Source organism: Alligator mississippiensis, chromosome 5, assembly GCF_030867095.1.
Source record: "Alligator mississippiensis isolate rAllMis1 chromosome 5, rAllMis1, whole genome shotgun sequence".
NCBI classification, from domain to species: Eukaryota; Metazoa; Chordata; order Crocodylia; family Alligatoridae; genus Alligator; species Alligator mississippiensis.
In genome coordinates this window covers 29,682,984-29,703,858 of record NC_081828.1, presented here as the reverse complement: position 1 = coordinate 29,703,858, position 20,875 = coordinate 29,682,984, and the positions used below count along the sequence as shown (strand labels likewise).

At 46.0% G+C, this 20,875-nt stretch overlaps 2 protein-coding genes across 2 annotated transcripts in view; one reads left to right on the top strand and one right to left on the bottom strand.

Moving 5' to 3' along the window:
- HS2ST1 (heparan sulfate 2-O-sulfotransferase 1) overlaps window positions 1–6,427 on the bottom strand; it is a 163,365-nt gene extending 156,938 nt beyond the window's left edge. Inside the window, exon 1 of the mRNA XM_006277500.4 lies at window positions 6,085–6,427. Coding sequence (XP_006277562.1) covers window positions 6,085–6,208 — 124 coding nt within the window. The 5' untranslated portion in view covers window positions 6,209–6,427. The remainder of the gene's footprint in view (window positions 1–6,084) is intronic.
- A 422-nt stretch (window positions 6,428–6,849) lies between these two features.
- Window positions 6,850–20,875, top strand: part of SELENOF (selenoprotein F) — a 55,559-nt gene continuing 41,533 nt past the window's right edge. The window contains exons 1-2 of the mRNA XM_014599766.3: window positions 6,850–7,154; window positions 11,662–11,829. Of these exons, the coding sequence (XP_014455252.1) occupies window positions 7,086–7,154; window positions 11,662–11,829 (237 nt within the window). The 5' untranslated portion in view covers window positions 6,850–7,085. The remainder of the gene's footprint in view (window positions 7,155–11,661; window positions 11,830–20,875) is intronic.

The window sequence follows — 20,875 nt, the reverse complement described above, 5'->3', positions numbered from 1 at the left end:
CACAGCCAGGGCAAGGCAGGGCACAGGACAGAGCCACAGCTGGTCTACTATTTCATATTTAATATCCAAAAGCCTTCATTTCTTATTCCTGCTAGGCTGGTCATCAGACTTCCAGTATGATGCACCACGGTGCCACAGAATTTATGCCTAGAGTACCACAAGGTACAAGAGGCTTCTATCTTGAACTCTAAATTGGCTGTAGGCTCTCCTGGCTCAGAGTCTTAACTGATTGAAACTTAAAATGACTGCTCTGGAAGCAATGCTCTTTTTTCAGCCTAAACTATGAGAATGGTACATTTCATTACCTTTTTCACAAAGGAAGGACATGGAACACTGTGCTACACCTACTGCCCTACACAATAAGAAAATGTTTTTCAACTTGTGCCATAAGCATTTTGCCCAGGATCTATGTTTGGAAATGCTCTGAGGATATCCACTAATACCAGAAGCAGCAGCAACCACCACAAAATAAATTTCCATTTAGAAATACAAGAGCCACTTATTTGTAAACTCCTAAGAGACATTCATCTTCTCAAAGAAGATGCTCATCAGTGGACCAAGTACCCACAATCTATATGATCTCACAAGTGTATGGCTTGATATGCAAATAGTCAACCTGTTGCCAGGTCGATCACTGTATCATAGCAGAATTATGCAGATGGGCTTCATGACCCAATTCCTGTAAGGATGCAAGAAGCACGAGAAATTGTTCTTTTTAGGAGTAAGCAGAGATAATTAGCCATGTTAGAAGTCAGGAAGAAGGCATGGCAAAGTGGCACCTTAGAGACTAACTGGTTCAGAGAAGTATGAGCTTTCATAGGCTACAGACCACTTTGTTAGATGATATGTCATATCTGAACCACTTAGTCTCTGAAGGCGACACCTAGGAGTAAGCAAGTCAAAGAGGTGCTATCAATCAGTCCACTTAAAAGAGAAATCAACTATAGTTAATCTGAATGGTTTTGTGAATATGTTGAATTCACTGGGTATTAACGTCATTAGCATACAATAGCTGTTATATGTGAGGATGGAGTGGGAAACCTGTTTCTATCCTACAGGTAGGTGTAGGGAACAAATCCATTTAAAATTCTCAAAGCTGAGAAAATACAAAGCAGGCCATAATCAATTCAGATTCAGCCTGAATGGGGACAGTGATTCAATTCATTGATTCGGATCACTGTCCCCGATTCAATTCGGCCGAATCCAGATCTGAAGATTTGATGCTGATTCGGAGAATCAGCGATCTGGCCACAGACACGGCTTTAAATGTTTTTTCTACATACCTTGAGGTACCAGGTACGAATGCTGTGATGCTGGGGCAGATGGAGCATCCCACAGGAACGTGGGCCACCCCCCCCCCCATATGCTCGCCAGCAAACCTGGAAGTGGACCAGAAGTACTTCCAGTCCACTTCTGGGTCCACGAGGGAACACACAGGGGGGCCTCCTGTGTTCCCCCAGCTCACCGATTGGCTGTGGGGGGACCCCAGGTGCCCCCCCCAGACCCAGGAGGCACGAGTCGCTGAACCAGGGGAGTGCAGGGAGGCCACCCAGCACACTCCCCGGTAGACCCAGAAGTGGACTGGAAGTGCTTCTGGTCCACTTCCGGGTCCATTGCCAAGCGCGCCCCCCCGTGCTGCTGTGGGACGCTCCATCCACCCTAGCATCTCAGCATTCATAAGCCACCTGGTACCTAGAGGTATGTAGAAAAAGCATTTAAAGCTGTGCCTATGTCCAAATCACCGAATCGATTCAGAGAGATTAAAGGGTCTCCTGATTCGATTCAGAGCCGAATTGGGCTGAATCAAATCTGGGACTGAACTTCACACAACCCTACAAAGCAAGGTTTAATTTCAAAGGCACATTTACCCTTTTGGGAGTGAAGAACAGAACAAATATTCTATCTATACACCAAATAAACAAGATTTCAAAACATTTGGTTACAAGAATGAAACTGAAAAATCTCTCTCTTATTTTAGACAACTCTGTAATTTAAAGTGTTTACTAAAAATTCACAGGTTATAAAAGCAGGATTTTTGGTCGTATGCTAAAGCCCAACCAAAAACTAGATTAAAAAACCTGGGTTTCAACCTTTGTAAAAAAGAAAAAAAAGGCCCAGCCCTTGCTAGGACCACGGATTTTTAGAAGTAGCCAATATGTAGTATCTTAAAATAAAATAATTAACATGAATGAATGTAAAGAAAAGAAGAGAGCCATTAAACAGCAAAGTTAGAAAAAACACACACCAAAAATCTACCTTTTAATTAAAACTTTTTTGTTCATTTCCTACATTTACATAAACAATTAGTAAAAACAAACACTGTTTTCTCAGTAATGATTAACCAGGGTATCCTGGGGAAATAGACTAACAATACATCCTTTTATATTTACCACAGAGCAAAATTTTAAACATTTTAAATATTTTCTTCATAAATACCGCGTTCTAGACAGATTTTGTCAATATATCCCTATGAAAATGAAGCAGCACTTGAAATAAAAACAAATCCTAAGATTAACTTTTCTGCTATCAGAGTTTATTTTCTTAATTTCAGTTATAACTGAAGGGGAAACATCTTATTTAAGGAGGGGAAAACTGCCCTCAAGTGATGTCAAAACTCACTCAGTAGTAGTAAAACTAGGTTCATTCTATCACTATTTAAATATTTTCAAAAAGCAATTAGGAGCACAGCAATCTTACTGGAGGGGAAAAGACACAATGTGAGAAAAGCAAGGAGATCACTGCAAATTAGCTTCTGCAGATCATAATGTAAAAGGCAAAAATGACAAGTGACAGTGATTTTGAATCTTAGCTGCATGAGTGAATGTTTGAAAAAAAATAAATCAGAAAGAGGTACTTATTTTTCACTGGAAGTTATTTTACACTAATCTAAAATCAAGTATGTATGTTGTGTGTTGGAGAATCAGCATCATGTTCCATTCAAACATATGAGGAAATACCATTCCACCAAGAGTTTTACTCAAAAGCCTTCAAGAATGATTTTCTGCTAGAGGTCACATTACAGAGTTTTCTGAGTCACTGTCCAAATCACAGAATTATTAAAAACTTACAACTTATCATGGCATGTTCTCTCATGTGATAAATCAATTGAAAAAAACAAAACAAAAGAGACAACACCCAATTTAATTTACCAGCTCCAGACCCAACTTGATATTTTCATAGGCCTTTCAGTCAAAATGCAGTCATTATTCTCATCAGTTCATGGGCTCACTAATCTTCATTATTTTTTTTCTTAGGTTTTTTGTTTATTTTACCCTTCAAGGTCCATTGTGTTGGATCAAAACTGATTATTTCAATATAGGGCAACTGAACTCTGTACTGCAGTGAGGTGAAAATGGCACTAAAACATCCAGACTATTTTCACAGTAAAAAAAAAAAAACTTACGAGTTCCCTCAGGTTTTATTATTATTATAATATTTAGATTACATACATGCACATGGGGTGGCATACTTCTGCATGCATCATTGTAGTAACAGGCCTCTCATATAAAAGTACTTCCTAATCCAGAGTATAAACAGCCTAATAAGTTGTTACACAGCTCTAGTTTCTCCTCCCATGCAGCTCAAGAACCATTGACATGTCCCTTACTAGGCACCATTTTCCGTTATATTTTAATATCAAGTTCAAAATAGAGATTACCCCCTTTTCCAAGAGATAAAAACTCCATCAGTAGAACAAAGTGATTGGATTCTTGTCCTGAAGTTGTGCACTGAGTTGTGCGTATTTTAATCCTCTAAATATGTAACCTAAACGTGTCCAATGTATATCTATTAAGGTGAAGTAAAAGGAAGTCTTACCAGCAAAACCCTTTATTCCCACAATGCATTATGTTAATCCTTTTCTGCTGGGAGTTGTATTTTCTTGGCGTGACACCCATTGCCAGCAATGGATGTAGGGCAGCTAGTGGTGCCAAGCAGTTAAAAATACACTTTTATGGAATTTCATTAATCCTTGACTGCTTTATCAACAATGTCTATTTAAACTATCCCAGTGTGTTCTTCTTTCTTTCTTAACACTTGTTTAAATAATCCAGCAAAAAGACAAACCAACCAAGCAAAAGCAAATTATTCTAACTTTCACATATTAGTAACATATTGTTAAACTGAGAGGTAAAAAACTCATAGATAACTCATACAGTCAAACACTTTTTAAAGGCTTCTGATTTCCAATAGCTAGGTCAGTGGGTCTTAAACAAGGTGCACTGGCACCATGGGGTACTTTGACATCCTTTTCAAACTGTGGAGCTATGGATGCCACAAAATGTTTGTACTATGAGGTATGCAAACATGATTCACAAGATAAACCCAGAGTTTTCATACAGGAATCTATAGTGTTAAAAATATTCTGACCTGCTCTGGTCTTTTTGAGTTTTTGCAACAGAACTGCTGCATTATTTTTCTGTAGTCAAAGAAAGGGTGAAAACAAGGAGCTAGCATTTTCTTATGGGTGCTGAGTCTACAGAGAAGCACCATGAGTTTACAAAGGTTGAGAATCACTGACCTAGTCTATGAATGCCACTAACCTTTATTTTGAGTTCATCTCTTCCAGAAGTTGGATACAGTTAAACTTTCAAAAAGCAACAGAGTGTATAGGTATGAATGAGATCTCTTACTGAAGCAACTGTTTAGTTGGAAACTACATAAAACAAATTTTCAGCCATAAAGTGCCCTTCTTCACTTTATACCTGAAGCTTACCTAACATCTCCCAACAATGGTTGGGTTCAATAAAACATATAAGCAGCAAGGGGTTTTTTGAGATGTCAAAATAACCCCTTGCTTCTTATATATTTCCTAGACAGGCTACAACACCACTCCAACACCATTACAGTAAAACTTGTCATTTCACTAAAAGTCCACCTCCATTTCTAACCAAAAAAACCTAGAAACTGTCCCTTCTTTCCTCTGTATATGTACAAGCCACAAATATTCATCTGTTAAGAAATATACTATAATGAACTAATATGGATAAGGTTACCTACCTAAAGCGCGAGGTAACAAAATCATGTATAGCCTAACCCTCTGTTCTTTGGTATTTTAGAAGTCCTACTGCACCCCAATTCATGGTTACAATAAAATGAACTGAGTTAAAAACAGCATCTCCTCATTCTGCTGAAATTATGCAGCCCTTTAGTGCTTCTGAAGTCTGACATTTACTATACCCCTGGAAAAGTACTGTTAGAAATTAAAAGTAAAAATTACAAACATAAGGGGAAAGGGTTAAATTTACACAGTTTAACAACTTTAGCTCTGAACAGGAGTCCTGCAGTAATTCCATTTACTGAGCAGAGGTAAATAAATCCTGCATTCAATGAGGGTGAAACAAATCATGCTTCTTGCCTGTTACACACAACCCACTGATTTCACTTGATTTGGTTTAACCCGCACATTTTTGAGTACTCCTCTTCCACCTCCACATGTCTGGATTAGGTCCAAGCCTTATTAAAAAGTTTGAACTGGAAATAAGGGCGTTTCAGATAAATATGTCCAGAAGCAGGGAAAAGCAGAGCTGGACTTGCTTCCAGCACCACAGCTGTGCCTCAACCTCCAGCTGGGCTGCACAACACACACACACAGGCCGGCAGCTCCGACAAGTCACCAACAACAACCGTCTCTGGCTTTTTTTTCCCTTCCCTTTTTGCTCTTTTGGGAAAAGTGCATTGAGACTCCCTAGAAATACACATCTCGTCCCAGCCCCAACCCCCGGCGCTGGCTCTCCCTATGCAGAATTTCCGTCGGAGTGAAGCGTGAGGCCCTGGCCGCTGTCTCCCCTGCTTACAGCCTCTTCCGCACAGTCCCCCCGGAGTCGTAGCAAGCCCGTCAGACAGGATTTGCAGACACGTAAACACAAGGGCCATGTAGGAGAAGCCACCTCGCCGTCCTGCCGGTCCCAGCGAGCTCCGCACTGGGAAGCGGGTGGGGAGCGGCTTTCCCTTCCCAGCTCCTGGCACTGTCATCGCCTCCCTCCCCTGCCAGCTCCACCTTTGTTCCCCCCGCCATTCCCACAGCCCCCCACACGCTGGCCCGGCCTGGCCCAGCCCGGCGCGGCGCGGCGCGGCGCAGCTCACCGAGCTTGCCGCGGGACTCATCCAGCTTCTGGATCTGGTTCTCGATGAAGAGCACGGCCAGGCCGAAGGCCAACACGGCCAGCAGCTGCAACTTGGGCGGCAGCATAATCCTGAGCAGCCCCATCAGCAGCAGCAGCAGCAGCAGCGCCGCCCGCCCGGGATCACGACATAACGCGGGGCCCGGCCGGGAAGAGCCGCAGCCGCCGCGGGGACACAGCGAGCGAGCGAGGCCAGCAGGGAGCGGGACCCCGGCGCGCGCGGAGGGACGCGGCTCTCACATCCCCGCCGAGCACCGCCCGCCCCCCGCGCGGCCCGGCCCGGCCCCGAGCACGCTCGGTCACCCGCGCCCCTCCCCCCGCCTGCGTGCGCTGCTCAGCAACCGAACGCCCAGCCGCGCGCACGCCCCCGCGCCCTCCCATTGACCAGCCACGCGCAGAGCCCGCCCCCACGCCCGTCGCCATTGGGCAGCCTCACCGTCGCCCCGCCCTCGCCCGACCCCATTGGGCGGCCCACGCAGTGACCGCGTCCACAAAAACTCCCCCACGAACGTCCGTAGGGCCCGACGCCCCGCCTACATGCGCTCCTTCTGGATTGGATGGGCTATGCCGTGGTCCCGCCTCATCGCTCAGCTAGTCATAGGGGCGCAGACAACCGCATTCGGCCATGTCTTGTTGCTATTGGCCGAACTGTGCGTCAGTCGTGTGAGGGTTGACGTTAGTCCGTTATGAGTGGAAGAACGAGAAGGACCTTCCAAGGACTGTCTGTTGTGATGCCCAATGGAGATCGGGATCCGCCACCTGCATAACAAGCTTCTACCCTGAGTGGAGTTTCTTGGTTGTAGTCAGGCGTTTCCCAAAGGCAACCCTGGGACAACGGTTTTCCTCAACGACGCGAAGGGCTCAGGGGCACACTTTGGTTCTCCCGCAGCAGGCGGCGGGAGGGCACCCTGAGCGGGCGAGGTCCTGACGCGGCCTTGCCGGCAGTGGCGGTTCTGCACTAAGATGGCGGCGGTTGCCGGAGCGACGGGCCCGGGGCGCCTCTGGCTTTGTCTCCTGGCGGCGCTGCAGGCGGTGAGGGCCGGTTCCAGTCTCCTCGTCCCTGAGCTGCCGGGCGGGGCGCCGCTCGGGCCGGGGGAGGCTGCAGCCCGTGCACGGGGCAGGGCGCGGGCGGGCGGGCGGGCGGGTGAGACGTGGCCGCTCGGAGAGGCGGAGGAGCCGCCCCAGGCCTGCCCGCTCGAGGCCAGCCGGGCGGCGAGGAGCGCCGGGGCCCTTGTTGTGCTGCGGGTGGCTGGAGCCGGAGCAGCGCCCGCGGATGCTACCTCTTGCAACCCGAGGTCGCCTCGGCCGCGTCAGGCGGGCACCGTGAAGTCCCTGCAGAAGCTCCCTGTAGCCCGCTAACCGCCGCCTTAGCCAGATGAAGGGCTTTCAGGCTTTTCTTCCCTGCTAAGAGTGCCTTATGTGCCCCAGAATTGGCAGGTCCGGGACAAAATTGTTGCTGTTTAAAATAACTGGGGTGGGGGGGCTCTATCCGATATTGGAGGCCTAGTTTTGCCAGCTGGGACCTTACAAAGGTCCAGCAGCCAGGGGCTGAGATACATGCGGGCAGCATGGGACACCAGAGGCACCCTTTAAGCATCCCAAGGGGTGGGCAGCTGCAAACTTCAAGAGCTCACAAGCTGCCTGAAAGTGGGAACATTAAAAAGCTCCTGGGCTGCCCCTGCCTGTGCTTTTTAAACTTCCAAACAGAGCAGTAGCCAGGGCAGTGTTGGTGGGTCATGGATGGCAGCCTGCCCTGCAACCCCTCAGTCCCCTGCCCTCCTCCAAGAGGGAAAGTGACTGGCTCAGGATTCTTGCTGCCCACATGTTGCCACCAGGATGGCAGCAACTGTTGGGGGAAGCCCACCTGTGAGTCCTTTGAAGGAGTGAACCAAGGAGCCAGAGAAAGTGCCGTTTTGTAACTTCGTACAAAAAAAGTTGTACGAGACTCGCAGGAGTTTTGAACATGAAGCTGCTGATAGCACTTCATTTTCCATTTTTGTAGTGCTACAAAAAGAAACATGCTGGGCCCTTGTCCTGTCATTGTCCCAGCTAAGAGCTGAGACCCTGTTCTCTAAAACTTAACTCATAACTCCAAAGCAGCGGGGGAAGAAAACTCGGACGTTCCCAAGCATCTGAGCACAGAAATTGTAGGACTGCACAGGAACTGTAGGATCCTTACACATCCCTGTACTGAAAAAAATAAAGAGTAGAAAAGGAGTCAATAAAATGTTAAATCTCCTTAGCCACTCTTTTTACCCTGAAGTGAAGCTTTTTCACATGTAGACCTGTGCTGAAATTAATAGTCTGTTCAAACATAGACCAGCCTTTGGTGGCCCCAGCTGATAAAACATTGGCTCTCACTAGTATCTGATTTACATTTGGGTACTAATTCTGAGTTGTGGCTGCTGTAATGAGTTGAGCCCTTGAACAGAACCTTATTTAATGTCCCTCTCCACCATATATTGTATGTAGAATTTGAACCCACACAGTGAAATTAACAAAAAATATGAATACTTCTTACTTTTTGAGAGCTTTTAGGTGTCATTGGACACCTAGATGTAGTTAGGTACTTTATGGATTGGTGCTCAGTCTATTTCTAGTAAAACCATTGTGTCCATGTCCCATTTGCATGTTCTTACCTTTGCCAGCTGGAATCTAGCCAGGATTGGTGCTGAAACCCAGTAAGCACCTCAGCTCTGGATATTTGAGTATGAGAAATGGCTGGGCACCCTACCTGGCTCCAGCATGCTGCAAGTGTTAATGCTGAAATGTGGAGAGTAGAAGAGAGCCAAATGTGCTCTGGGGCAAGGCGGGGGTGGTCTCAGATCTTCTGTTGTAGTCTGAAGAGAGACCTGGCACAGACTCAGTTCAGTTGTCACCCAGCAAATGTGTTCCATAATGGAGCAGAGACTTACTTGTAGCTTTTTTTTGACAATGGCTATTAAGCAGGAGTGACAAATAACCTGAGAGCCTGGCTTTCTCATGACATTCTTCTCCCAGTTCTACTGGCCTAATTAAAGCTGGAGGGGGAATAGGCAAGGCAAAGTAGGAGGATCACAAGTAGTTGGTTTGGGTGAAGTGAAAAGAAAAGGCAAATTATATCATTTAAGTGTGAGGAAAATAGATGAGTTTCTTGACTATTGAGCATTAACCAGAATTAATACTGTGTGTAGAGATTCTTAAACTAAAGTGATCATCATAATTGATTACCAGGGATCCAGGTTTTATGTTGGCTGCAGGAAAGTGAGGATTTTCTCCTTTAACAGAGAAAAATGTAGATTTTTCTTATTTAAATGAGAAAAACACAGATTTCTCCTCTAAAGGAGAAAAACACGGGAGTTCAAGCCTGTAAGGAGATGCTTGGGGTTGAGGGGAGTGAGGGCCACCAAGGTGAGGTGCAGTGTTGGCAGCAGCACGGAGTTGTGTCCCTGCTGGTGCCAGGTGCGCAGGGGGTGCCTCACCTTGGTGGCCATAGTGGCACTCCTTCCTGTGCCAGGTCCTGCCCACTGGGCCATGGAGGTGACTCCTGTCTGGAGCTGGAGCTCATCTGGCTCAGCTGTAGCTGGCACCCCATTGTGGGCACAGAAATTTCAGGGGCGGGGATGTGCCCCCACTCCCCTCACATGTCTCTTGTGCTTACACCCTCCCCTTCCCCACACACTGGCGGGTTGGGAGCGGGGGACTGTAATTCAGGAGCGAGGGGCCCAAGCAGGACCAAGGGGCTGTGGGACAGAACTGAAGGGCACCAGCAGGGCTAGGGAGCTGTGGGTCAGGAGTGAGGGGCACCAACAGAGCCAAGGGGCTGTGGGCTGTGACTGAGGGGCACTGGCAAGGTCAGGGAACTGTGGTTCCTGAGTGAGGGGCATCAGCAGGGCTAGGAGGGTTATGGGTTGGGGAGTGAAGGGCATCAGTGGGGCTAGAGGAGAGGTGGGGGGCAGGCTGTGGCTTGGGAGTGAGGAGCAATGTAATGGGCAGGAGCAGGACACCAACATATCAGGACTGCTCAGCACAACAAAGCAGCAGGGGGGACAGATGCAACTGGACCCATGTCCTGGTGAGTGAAGAGGGTAGGGACAGCTCTGATTTTTTTGATTAAAAAGTATCAAAGGCTAGAATACATAGGTATATATAATTTAATTCACAGAGAAATGCAGATTTTGGGTTTTTTAATTAGCAAATTTGGGAATTTTATCAGAGAATTTGGCATTTTTAGACAGCAAACCAGGATCCTTGTTGATTACCATTATATTAGAATTGTAATTTGTTTTCTACATACATCCCCCCCATAGACATATAATTACCTTTCTCCTATAACCTTAATACAAACTTGAAACTTTGCTTGGATATGTTCTACCTTAATTTATTATCACTCAGTTAGAGCCCACACCATTCTAATATTATAAAAGCCTAAATCTGTTTGTCCGTATGCTTTATTCACGCTCTGATTGGCTGACAGACAGCCCTGCTCCCTGCAGGTAACATGGGGGGGAGTGGGCCCGGGCCCGAGTGGGGGGAAAAGCCAGCTCACCATGGTGGTGGGGGGCGGGAACAGTGGGTCCAGCCCAACACAGCAGTGGCTGGGGGAGGGAAGGAGTGAGCCTCCTCCCCCACCCCTTGTCCCCTGCATCAGCCCCAAACCCATTCTTCCTGTCCCTGAGTGGGCCTGATGTGGCGCACTGTGGCATCAGTGGTGATGGTGAGGCCAGGGGAGGACTGGACTCAGGCCCAACGCGGGTAGGGGAGCAAGCCTGAGCTGGGAGATAAGCCGGCTTGCTGCAGCAGTGAGGGGTGGGGAGGGGCATGGGAGAGGGAGACAGTGGGCCTGGCCCAGCCCAGCCCAGCCCAACATGGCAGCTGCAGGGAGAGGGGAGGAGCAGGCCACCTCCCCCAGTTGAGCCCAGGCCCACTGTTCCCTCACCCCTGCTCCCCCATGTCAGCCCTGAGCCCGCTGCTCCCGTCCCCCCGCACTGCCGGGTTGACCTGGGCCCAGTGCTCCCCCTTGCACCTCCGCCACAGCGGCCCAGCAATTGGCTAGTCACCACATACTTTTCCAAGCCCAGCTGCTATGCTATTTGTGTTCCTAGGAAATTGAAATTAACCTCTAAGCAGTGTGGTGTGTGTGGCCACACAGGCGCACTCATACCATGCTGCCAGGCACCTGTGCACCTGCACATCTTAGAGGGAAAGCTGATTAGGAGTGTATGCAAAAATAGACTTCAGAGAGGATAGGGTTCTTATTATGTGTATATCTTTAGTGGCTTCCTGACTTTTATCTTCTTGAAAATAGGAGACATTATTCTTATGGGTAGCACAGTTTTAAGGATGTCACTAGGTTTACAAACACTAATTTAACATCTCATACAAAAGGTTTACATCTAAATAATATGTCCTAGTTCAAATAAGATTATTTGTATCATAAAGAATAGAACTCAAGGGTCAAGACTTGTTTCCTGCCAAATATATTCTTTTTCCACAAGTATAAATAACTATTTTAAATGTAAAAAAAGTGTGATGATTGTTCAAATATATTCACTTTCAGCTATCTGTTTATGGGACAAAATTGTCATCCGAAGCATGCAGAGAACTAGGATTTTCCAGCAACTTGCTATGTAGTTCTTGCAGCCTTCTTGGACAGTTTAGCCTGAATCAACTGGATCCATTCTGCAGACAGTGTTGCCAAGAGGAAGCTCAGTTTGAAACTAGAAAGGTATGTTTTGGACCAAATTTTATTATAACGTTTAAATAAGTAATCATAATATGTGCATTAGAGCCTCAGTTTCTTGGCAGTCCAGTATAGAAAGAATCTGAATTTGCAGGTTTGGCATAGTTTTGTTTCTGAAGTAACATTCTGGTGTGGAGCACCTTTTGTTGTTTGATTACATACCTCCTGGTCACTGGACTAACACTGGTTGTCTTATAGTTGACACCATCGTCAGCTTTGTCTTGACTTGGAAGGACAAGTAGGTTTTGGTAGAAAAGGGTAAAACTGGAAAATAGCAAGAACTGATTTTATTTGTACTCTTTTTGGTGCTGTATGACCCAAATATTATTGGCCAGGAAAGAATTTTCTATACTGTTTTTTAATCTCCATGGCTTGCAAATCCACAGGGTAGTTTAAAAATAATTTCTTATATTTTAAAAAAATATTGCTATGTCCAAAGTTGATAGAGGCGCAGTATATATCACAACAGTAAGCCTAACAGTTTAAGTTTATTAAATTCCCCTTACCTTTTGTGTGTTTCTAATAGAGCAAGAAGTTTAACTGGGTTTAATATACCCACATATTCAAAAATGTCAGCATAGTTCTAGGAATTATCCCTGATGAGCCAAGGAAGTCAGCATAAACATAAAAGACATTTTCTTGACTGGGTCTACAAGTAAGTCTCATTTCAGGCTGTTCAAAAGTATGAATGAAGATCGAATACATTAATCTTATATGCAACAGTATGTTAAGATTGAAGTGAGTTGACTTTGAATTTTCTTACCGTATGCTGACCAGGTATTGGTAACTCATTGAATCCCACTTGTGATGGGGATGGGGGATTACAGTTGTTCCCCATGAACAAGGAATTCATAGTGAGCACAGTTTACACTGATAAGTGTCTGTCCTTTACATGGCACCCATTGCTACTACTGATTGGATTTTTTAGTGAGGCCTTTGTGACAAATCCCAGCAAGGTTGATTGATCCAACCTTGGCAAAGCACCCACCATTTAACTTGACTGAAAAAGATTAAGTAAGCTTAATTTTCTGTCATAACATGTTATTTACAAAGCACTTTTTAAGATTTTATGTGATGTTTATTTTGGCAAAGTGGAACAACTGGAAACAAGGTCTTTATCATGGAAAGTGTCATGCAACCTTCATTTGCAGTTTTACCAGGCTTGTTTTTGTTGCTTTTAGTTTTAAGCACCATTTTATCTCTTAAATCTCATTTTTCTTTTCAACTGATAACATATAGGGCTTCTTTCTTACATATTTTAATTAGAATATGTACTCTTCATTTTCATCATATGGATGATGTCAGGGCGGCTAGGATCTGGAACCTACTTCCAAGAGAAGTGGTGCTGGCTCCTACCCTGGGGGTCTTTAAGAGGAGGCTAGATGAACACCTTGCCAGGGTCGTTTGACCCCAGTACTCTTTCCTGCCATGGCAGGGGGTCGGACTTGATGAACTGCTCAGGTCCCTTCCGACCCTACCAACTATGACACTATGCTAACTTACATGATCTGAACTCACTGCTAGCAATTTTGCATCTTAGCCTTTTAGCTACACTCTTGTCAATGTCTGTCTTTGGTTATTCTTTTCTTTTATACTAATAAAGACAGAGTGCCAGATATATTTTAATTAAAGGGAGTCCTAAGATACACAGAAGACTAGTTTATTACCCAGAGAGTAGAGAACCTAATATGGAAAGAATACTAATGAATTAACTCTTTATGTGTATGGAACAGCTAAGTGAGGGAAAACATGTAAATAGTGGGAAGACTTAGTAGTCATCAATAGTTAATCATAGTCAATATAATACAAGAAAAGGTTTCAGAGAATAAAGGAGTACAAACATACTAGCTTTCAGAGAGTCAGCGTTTGGCAACTGGAGAAATCTAATAATTTATTGTACAAATAAAGGAAAATAGTAAGGGCTAGAAAATGTAAATGTCATTAAGGTGAGAGACTGGCTCCCCTGCTGGTCACAGAGTATGTTACTAAAACTATCTCAAACAGTTTATAAAGGAATGCTCGGTGAAAGGTTAAAGTAATACATATAACGTTTACTTCCTGAAACAAATTAATTTTTTTGTGCTACATGATACGTTGATACTTAGGTTTCTCAATTACAGTAGTTATTCCACCTCAGTATTGAAATGTGCAGAAACAGATTCTGACGAAATATTTGCATTCATCATAATGGGGGAGGTTCTGATTAGTATTCACAGAACTCCAGAGTGTTAGCATTTTTAAGGTTCTTCAGTAAAACAGTATACTATTTGTTCCCCAGTAGTGGGATTTTCACTTTTTTTTTTTTTGCTGACTTTGATAGGAGTAGTTAGGTTAATGATTCTACGACAGGGTGCTATCAAATTATTTTAAGGGTGCCATGGCATACAAACACCTACACATGATTCACAAGACAATCTCAGAAGTTTCCAACAGGAGTTGAAAGTGTCAAAAACATTCTGACCGGGTGGTCTTTCTTAGTGTTTTGCAACAAGTGAATAGGTTTATTATAGGGCTGTCAAACGATAAAAAATCTGATTGTGATTAGTTGCGTGATTAAAAAAAAAAATTAGTTGCAATGAATTGCTATTTTAATCGCATAGCTAAAAACTCAAGATCGTGCACAAAAAAACTCAAAATTATGCAAGTACTTTAAATGGTTTGGGGGTGGGGGGGTGTGTTGGGGGAGTTTGCGAAGGTGGGGGGGGGCGGTTTGGAGCCCAGGAACGGGTGAGGAGGTTGCAGGATGCAGGGTACTGTAGGAGTGAGGGGCAGCAGCTGGGATGGGAGGCTGTGGTTTGGGAGTGAGGGGCAGATGCAGACACAATGACCAGCAGGTAAGTCTGTGGAGGGGGAGGGACAGAGAGAGAGGGAAGGGGCAAGGGGTGGATCGAGGCCCCCACAGTGAGGGAGGGAGTGGGGCAGGGGCTGAGTGAATGGGGACGGGGGCGAGTTGTGGGACGGAGCTATAGGCTTTCATCCAGGAGCACGGAGGGTGGAGGGCTCCCCACCTCTGCACGCACCCCCAGGGGAGGCATGGGGGACACATACCCCTTGAATTTGTGTGTAGGTTGGAGGTAGGCTGCCTGCTGCGGACTGGGGCTCTTTGCCCTGAGAACCACATGCTGACCATGACATGGGTCCCCCACCAGGTGGCAGGAGGCATAACATGGCGTGTCTCAGCTCCCAGGGCAAAGGCAGCAGGGTGAAGAGCCCCAGCCCACAGCAGGCAGCTCGCCTCCACTTCTCCCACAAATCTGGGGTGGGGCACATGTTCCCTATGCTTCCTCTGAGGGTACATGCAGTGGCGGGGAGCTATGCCCCTGGATGAGCCACCACAGCTCTGTCCCACAACCCACCCTGGCCCCGAGGCCCCATTCAACCCAGCACCTCCCTCACAGTGGAGGCCTCAATCTGCCCTCCCCTGTCCCTTCCCTCACCCCTGCCCCTCCACAGACTTACCAGCAGGACGCTGCTCTACATGCTGTCGGGCTGTGTTCCTGGCTGCACACACGCTCCAGCTGCTCACGTGTGTCTCCCTGTGTGCCACCCCTACCCCCCATTCCTGCTGCAGCTGCCTGGAGCATGTGTCCAGCGACCCCAAAGCAGTGGTGATGATGGCGGAGCAGCAGAGCCCAGGCGTGGGCTCCAAAACCACATGCGTGATTGAGGCATTAAAAAAATGAATGCAAAACCAATTAACACTTTAATCACGCATGTTAACAGCAATTAATTGACAGTCCTACTTTATTATTTTTCTATAGTCAAAAAGCAAGTAAAAGCTAAAAACTTGCACTTTCCAAGGAGGGTTTTGAGTTTAAATAGTACCCACTGAGTTAGGTCAGTGTTAAAAATTTTTGAAAATCTCAGCTGCTTAATAAATTAATTTGTTTCTTAAAATGTGCAGTCATTTCTACAGTTACCCCTTTTCTTCCCTACAATAGTTCCTTTAAATACCATCTACATCTAAAAATGATATCAGTTGTAATATTAGCAACCCATTAGTTAATATTTTAAGTATCAGGTTAGATGGGGAAATGACAGTGGGAATAACCAGTAATCAATCTGCCTGCATACAAGCAAGTTTTCCTAGTTGTTCAGTGACCTCTTAATATTCAATATGCACTGTATGCAGTATCTATGAGTCTTGATGCAGAAGGGTTTTGGTCAAAGGTCTTTGAATTGCATGTTCAGTGCGTTGAAAATTCAGTTTCAGGGAAGAAATCTTGTTATGGTAGACTGCTTTACTGAGACCTCTGTGTTATGTTAATTACAAACGGAAACTTGTCTAAATAAGGCAGAGTTATCCGTTATCTTTGGTAGTATTTATCCCTCTTGACCCACTGACAGCTATTGTCAGATATCTGAGGTTAAGAAAATAGAACATTCTTTACAGATGATGATGCTTTCATCCTAATGTCATATTTTTGGATTTTTGTTAATGAATTTACTATGTTTAGGTCTCAGAATTCAACATGAATATGAATAATTCAAATGTCTTCCTACTTGCAGGCTTTCCAAAAATGAAATTAACTGAAGACTATTCAACTAATTAGTATTCTATATAAAATACTTCAACATCTCTAATATAATTTATGATTTAATCTCATAAAGTGATACTGCTCCTCTGTAAGCATTAATTACTTGCTTGAGATTCTACATATTTTGCTTTCACGTGGCACTGTATAAAGCAGGCATGTGCCCGCCTCTGTTCAATTAGGCGCTCTCATGCGGCCTTAGCCCGGACTATTGATCACGCCTGTCCTGGGCTTGCAGGTGGACCCCAAAGACTACCCCAGCTGATGTCAGGGGATCCCCTTGACTCACCTGCCACGACTTTGAATGTTACCTCAGTGGAGGAGCTCCCCTTCGAGGCAGTCTCCAGGGTTGTCGCACCTCCCGGCAGGCAGTCACGGGGCTCCGACCTCCCCTACACCCCAGCCACTCGCCACCTTGGGTTGCCAGTCTTTGGGCCCCTTAGGCATTCTTAGTTTTACCCAGCCTCTTCCCACGACTTGCCAACTACGTGCCAGAGTCTTCAGGCCTTGATGTATGGACCTCGAAGTCCTCGGACCTGGTCCCTCCACTCCAAATCCCTAGCGCCCTGTACTAATCACCCTGTGACTTGACGTGCCAATCCCACCACCGTAATAGCTAAAGTACTAAGCTACTGGGCCAGGAGGCCCCGAAGGGTGCCTCTGGTCTATGGGCCTCGTGGATTCCCCGGAGCCCGGGTTCCACAGCCCTGGCGGCTCGCCCTCCTCGGGTATTGAGTCCCTGCCTTTTATCCTAGGGCTATAGTGGGCCATGTCCGTCCCTTGCTCAGTCCCTCCTTGGGTCTTCCACTGCCCTCCGGTGAAACCCGATGGGACCCCGTTGGCCACGCCTGTTACCTCCTTTCCACGGCTTTAACGCTGGCTTAGTCTTTGTTCCCCACGCCGGCGTGCTTCGACACCGCTTTCTCTGTGTCTGTAACTGGCTCCTTCGCCAGTGCCACTGCCGGTTCTGCTGCGGGTGCTGCTGCTGTAGCTTCTGCCGGCGTTGCTACCGACCTCTCTCTCAGCTCTGCAGTGATCCCTGCTGCAGATGTCTCCGCCGGCTCCTCCGCTGGTGTTGCTCCCAGCTTTGCTGCCTCCTCTACTGACGGCGTCAGTGCCGACTCCGTCAGCTCTGTGGCCGGCCTCACTGCCGGCTTCTCTGCCGGCGTTCCTGCTGGCTTTCCTGCCGGCTCTGTTGTCGGTGTCGCTGCCGACCCTGTCGGCTCTACTGTCAGAGCCTCTCCTGACTCCGCCCCCGACTTCCCTCACTGCCTGGCGCAGCAGCTGAGCCACTCCGGATGAGGGCTCTCTCCCCGAGCCTCTGCTCGTCTGCCGCCCCTCCACATCCTCGGGGCAGCTTTTTATTTCCACTGGGTGGCGTCTCCCGCCCACGCTGCTCAGCCGCAGCTGAATATATGCGCGGCTGATCAGCCATGATGGCAGTTTCACTGCGCGCATCTCCTCCTGCTCCTCGGGCTCTGCAGAAGGTAAGTGAGGCTCTCCTTTTGCCTGGGGCCTTCCTGCAACCCCAGCTCCCCTGGGACAAGGCACTTTATGATAAAACAAAAAAATTGGCAGTTTGTGATTTGCAGGTACAAATATAGGTAGACATTACTGACCCAGAACGCTAATGTATATAAATACGTTCTTATTTGTAAAATGAGATGTTGTCAGGAAGGGAATAGAAAATAGAAGGGAGAATGAAAGCTTCATAGACCAAATTGCCCTCCTACTATAAATGAACTGTAATTTCTGGAAAAGAGAGCAGCAAGATTTCTCTTGACAGGCAAGGAAACTCCAGTTACAGATGGTCAACCATTTGATGAGGAATAAGACTAAACCAAGCTAATCTGAAATATGGGGCTAGGTTCAAAATTGACTTCTGAAACCAATAACTGTGTGGATATGAATACCTATTTGAAGTAGAATTGTGTAACGGGTCATTTTTTGTGGTACGTAAATATATTCACTAAATTTGATCAAAGGCTTTGCAAGACTATTTCTCTGGTCTGTTAACATGACTCCCCTGGCGTACCTGCTCTCATTTCTTTATGGATTACTTCAGTACTGGAACTCGTCAACTCTGCATCTTTATATTACCATGAACTAGATAGTTCTAGGCACATACATCCAGCTGTCATTGTCTCAAAATCCAACAGTTTTATCTGTTTGTGTGTGACAAAGAGACTACCTAATTAAACTTAAAAAGAAAACCTTAACATTATTGGATATTTGATTGTAAAAGGTATTAAACGTCTTTTGTATCAAATACTCTGTGTGTAAGAAAACTTCATTTTAGCATTTCATGTAGCATTTTATCTGAAAATATAAAATTGGGTATAAAGTGCTTTAACTACCTTGTTTTAATATTTTTAGAAATATGGCATGCAAGACAGGCCAGTATTTACAGTTAAGTAGGTTTGCGTGGTTAGAGCCAATACATTTAATTAATGTGTGTGTTGTGGAACTATATTTCTGAGGCTGGTCATATCTGTGATATTTTATTTCTTAGGTCTGTCTGTTTTCAACTCCAAATTTGCAGAAACTTGATTATGCATCCTGGGTCAAGTTACAGCCCCATTGAAAGTGTTGGGACCAGGATTATTTTATATAAGCAGTCACACAGACTTTGGAGACCTTTTCCAATGTGTGAAGCTTAGTGTGAGTAAGACATTAAGCAGTCAAAACTTTATAATATTATTCGTAATATTTTTGTAAATGTCCATTTCAGAAAAGTTGCTAAAATTGGATATTATTGAGAGATTTAAATTCAGAACTTAAAGGGATATCAGGAGATATAGTCCAGTGATGCTTAACCTAGAATCTTCAGATTAGATCTGTCCCATACAGCCATATCAACTGGCCCATAGGACTCCCCACAGGTCTGGAAATTGGGCAGTGGAGGAACAGCATTAGTGTTAATTGCTGTGACTCCAAGAACCATGGCAGTGAACACTGCTACTACTCCTCTGCCAATTTCTTGATCCATAGGGAGCCCCATAGGCATGAACGACTGGTGCCTCCTGAGACTGGAGGAATACCATAGCAGTGAGCAGGGACCACCTGCAGCCATTGGTGTCAGGAGTGGCGAGCAGGGCTGCCTGCACCCGCTGGTGTCAGTGTCAAAGGAGGAGGTGGTGAGTGGGCACTGGCCGCATTGGTGATGAGGGGATGGCGAGCGGCAACCTCCCATAGAAGCCGACAGCGGCTTCAGCACCGGCCAGTCTCGGGGGAACACATGCCTCTTTGTTTCCCCCTTACACATCATCTATGCCCGTAGGACAGATGACGCTGCCCTGGCCCACCCCACACCATTCACCTGGCCTGCGGGGCCAAATGGTTAGGCATTACTGAGACTGTATATTCTGTATATAGTAAAAGACAAATAGAGGTCATGTGAGGTGCTATTTGATACTGTAGTGAAAGCTAACCTGTTTATATTGGTGAACCTGGCTACATTTCTGTTGTTCGGGTTTCTTAGCAATGTTAGGGTTCAGTGTCATCTTGATTATCTCTTTCTCTTTCTTTAATTTACACTGCTGCCTCCTTGAAGAAATCTGAAACAAGCCATGTTTGTATTTTGGAGAAGACTTATACCAGTTTGATAAAGCCAATACGCCTAGGTCAAAATGGTCAAATAAAGTAGTCTTTGATTAACTAAAGAAGTGATTATGCTAGGGTGGATGTATTTATAAATTGGATAAGAAAGTACATAGTAGGATTAACGTTTCAGGCATTTTTTTTAGCAAATAGTGAGTTGTTTTATCATAATCGGTATGGATCAATACTAGATACAGATTTTAAATAATATTTCAGAAGTTTTATCCTATTAAACTTGTGTTTAGGTTCATTGTTTGGGTATGTACAATCTAAATTTACTGCATTTTTAAAAACTCATTGTCACGGTAGGGGTCCTACAGGAGGGCCATGATCTCCTCAAGGCCCCCTTCCCGTGCCAAGTTGGCCCAAGGGCACCCTCAGATTCTCGCCTGCCACATCTTTGATGTTCAAATATATTAGGGAGGCTGCCTTACGTCTTCTTGAACATGGTTCGCTATAACCTCTGGCCCCGTGGACTCCTGGACCCCTCGTGGCTCCTGTCCTGAAAATGGGTGCTTTGGGGCACCCTAGCCTTATGGGCTATGCGTGGCTCCAACCACCCCTTTTACCACGCCCCAAGCCTTGCAGCTGGAATAGACGTTGTTCGGTCTCTCTCTGTCTCCACTGCCTCTCTGGCACTTGGGCTCTCGGCAGCCCTGTCTCTCTCAGGGCCTTCTCTGTAAAGCCACCCTCCTCTCATGGCCTTTCTGTAAAGCCGCCCTTCTCTGGGGCTCTTCTACAATGCCGCCCTCTCGGGGCTCACCGCACCCGCACTGGGACTTCTCAGCAATGCCCCCTCTCTGGGGCTCACCGCGCCCGCACTGGGGCTTCTCAGCAATACCCCCTCTCCTGGGACTCCTCAGTAATGCTGCCCCTTCTCTGGGGCTGCCGTCTGT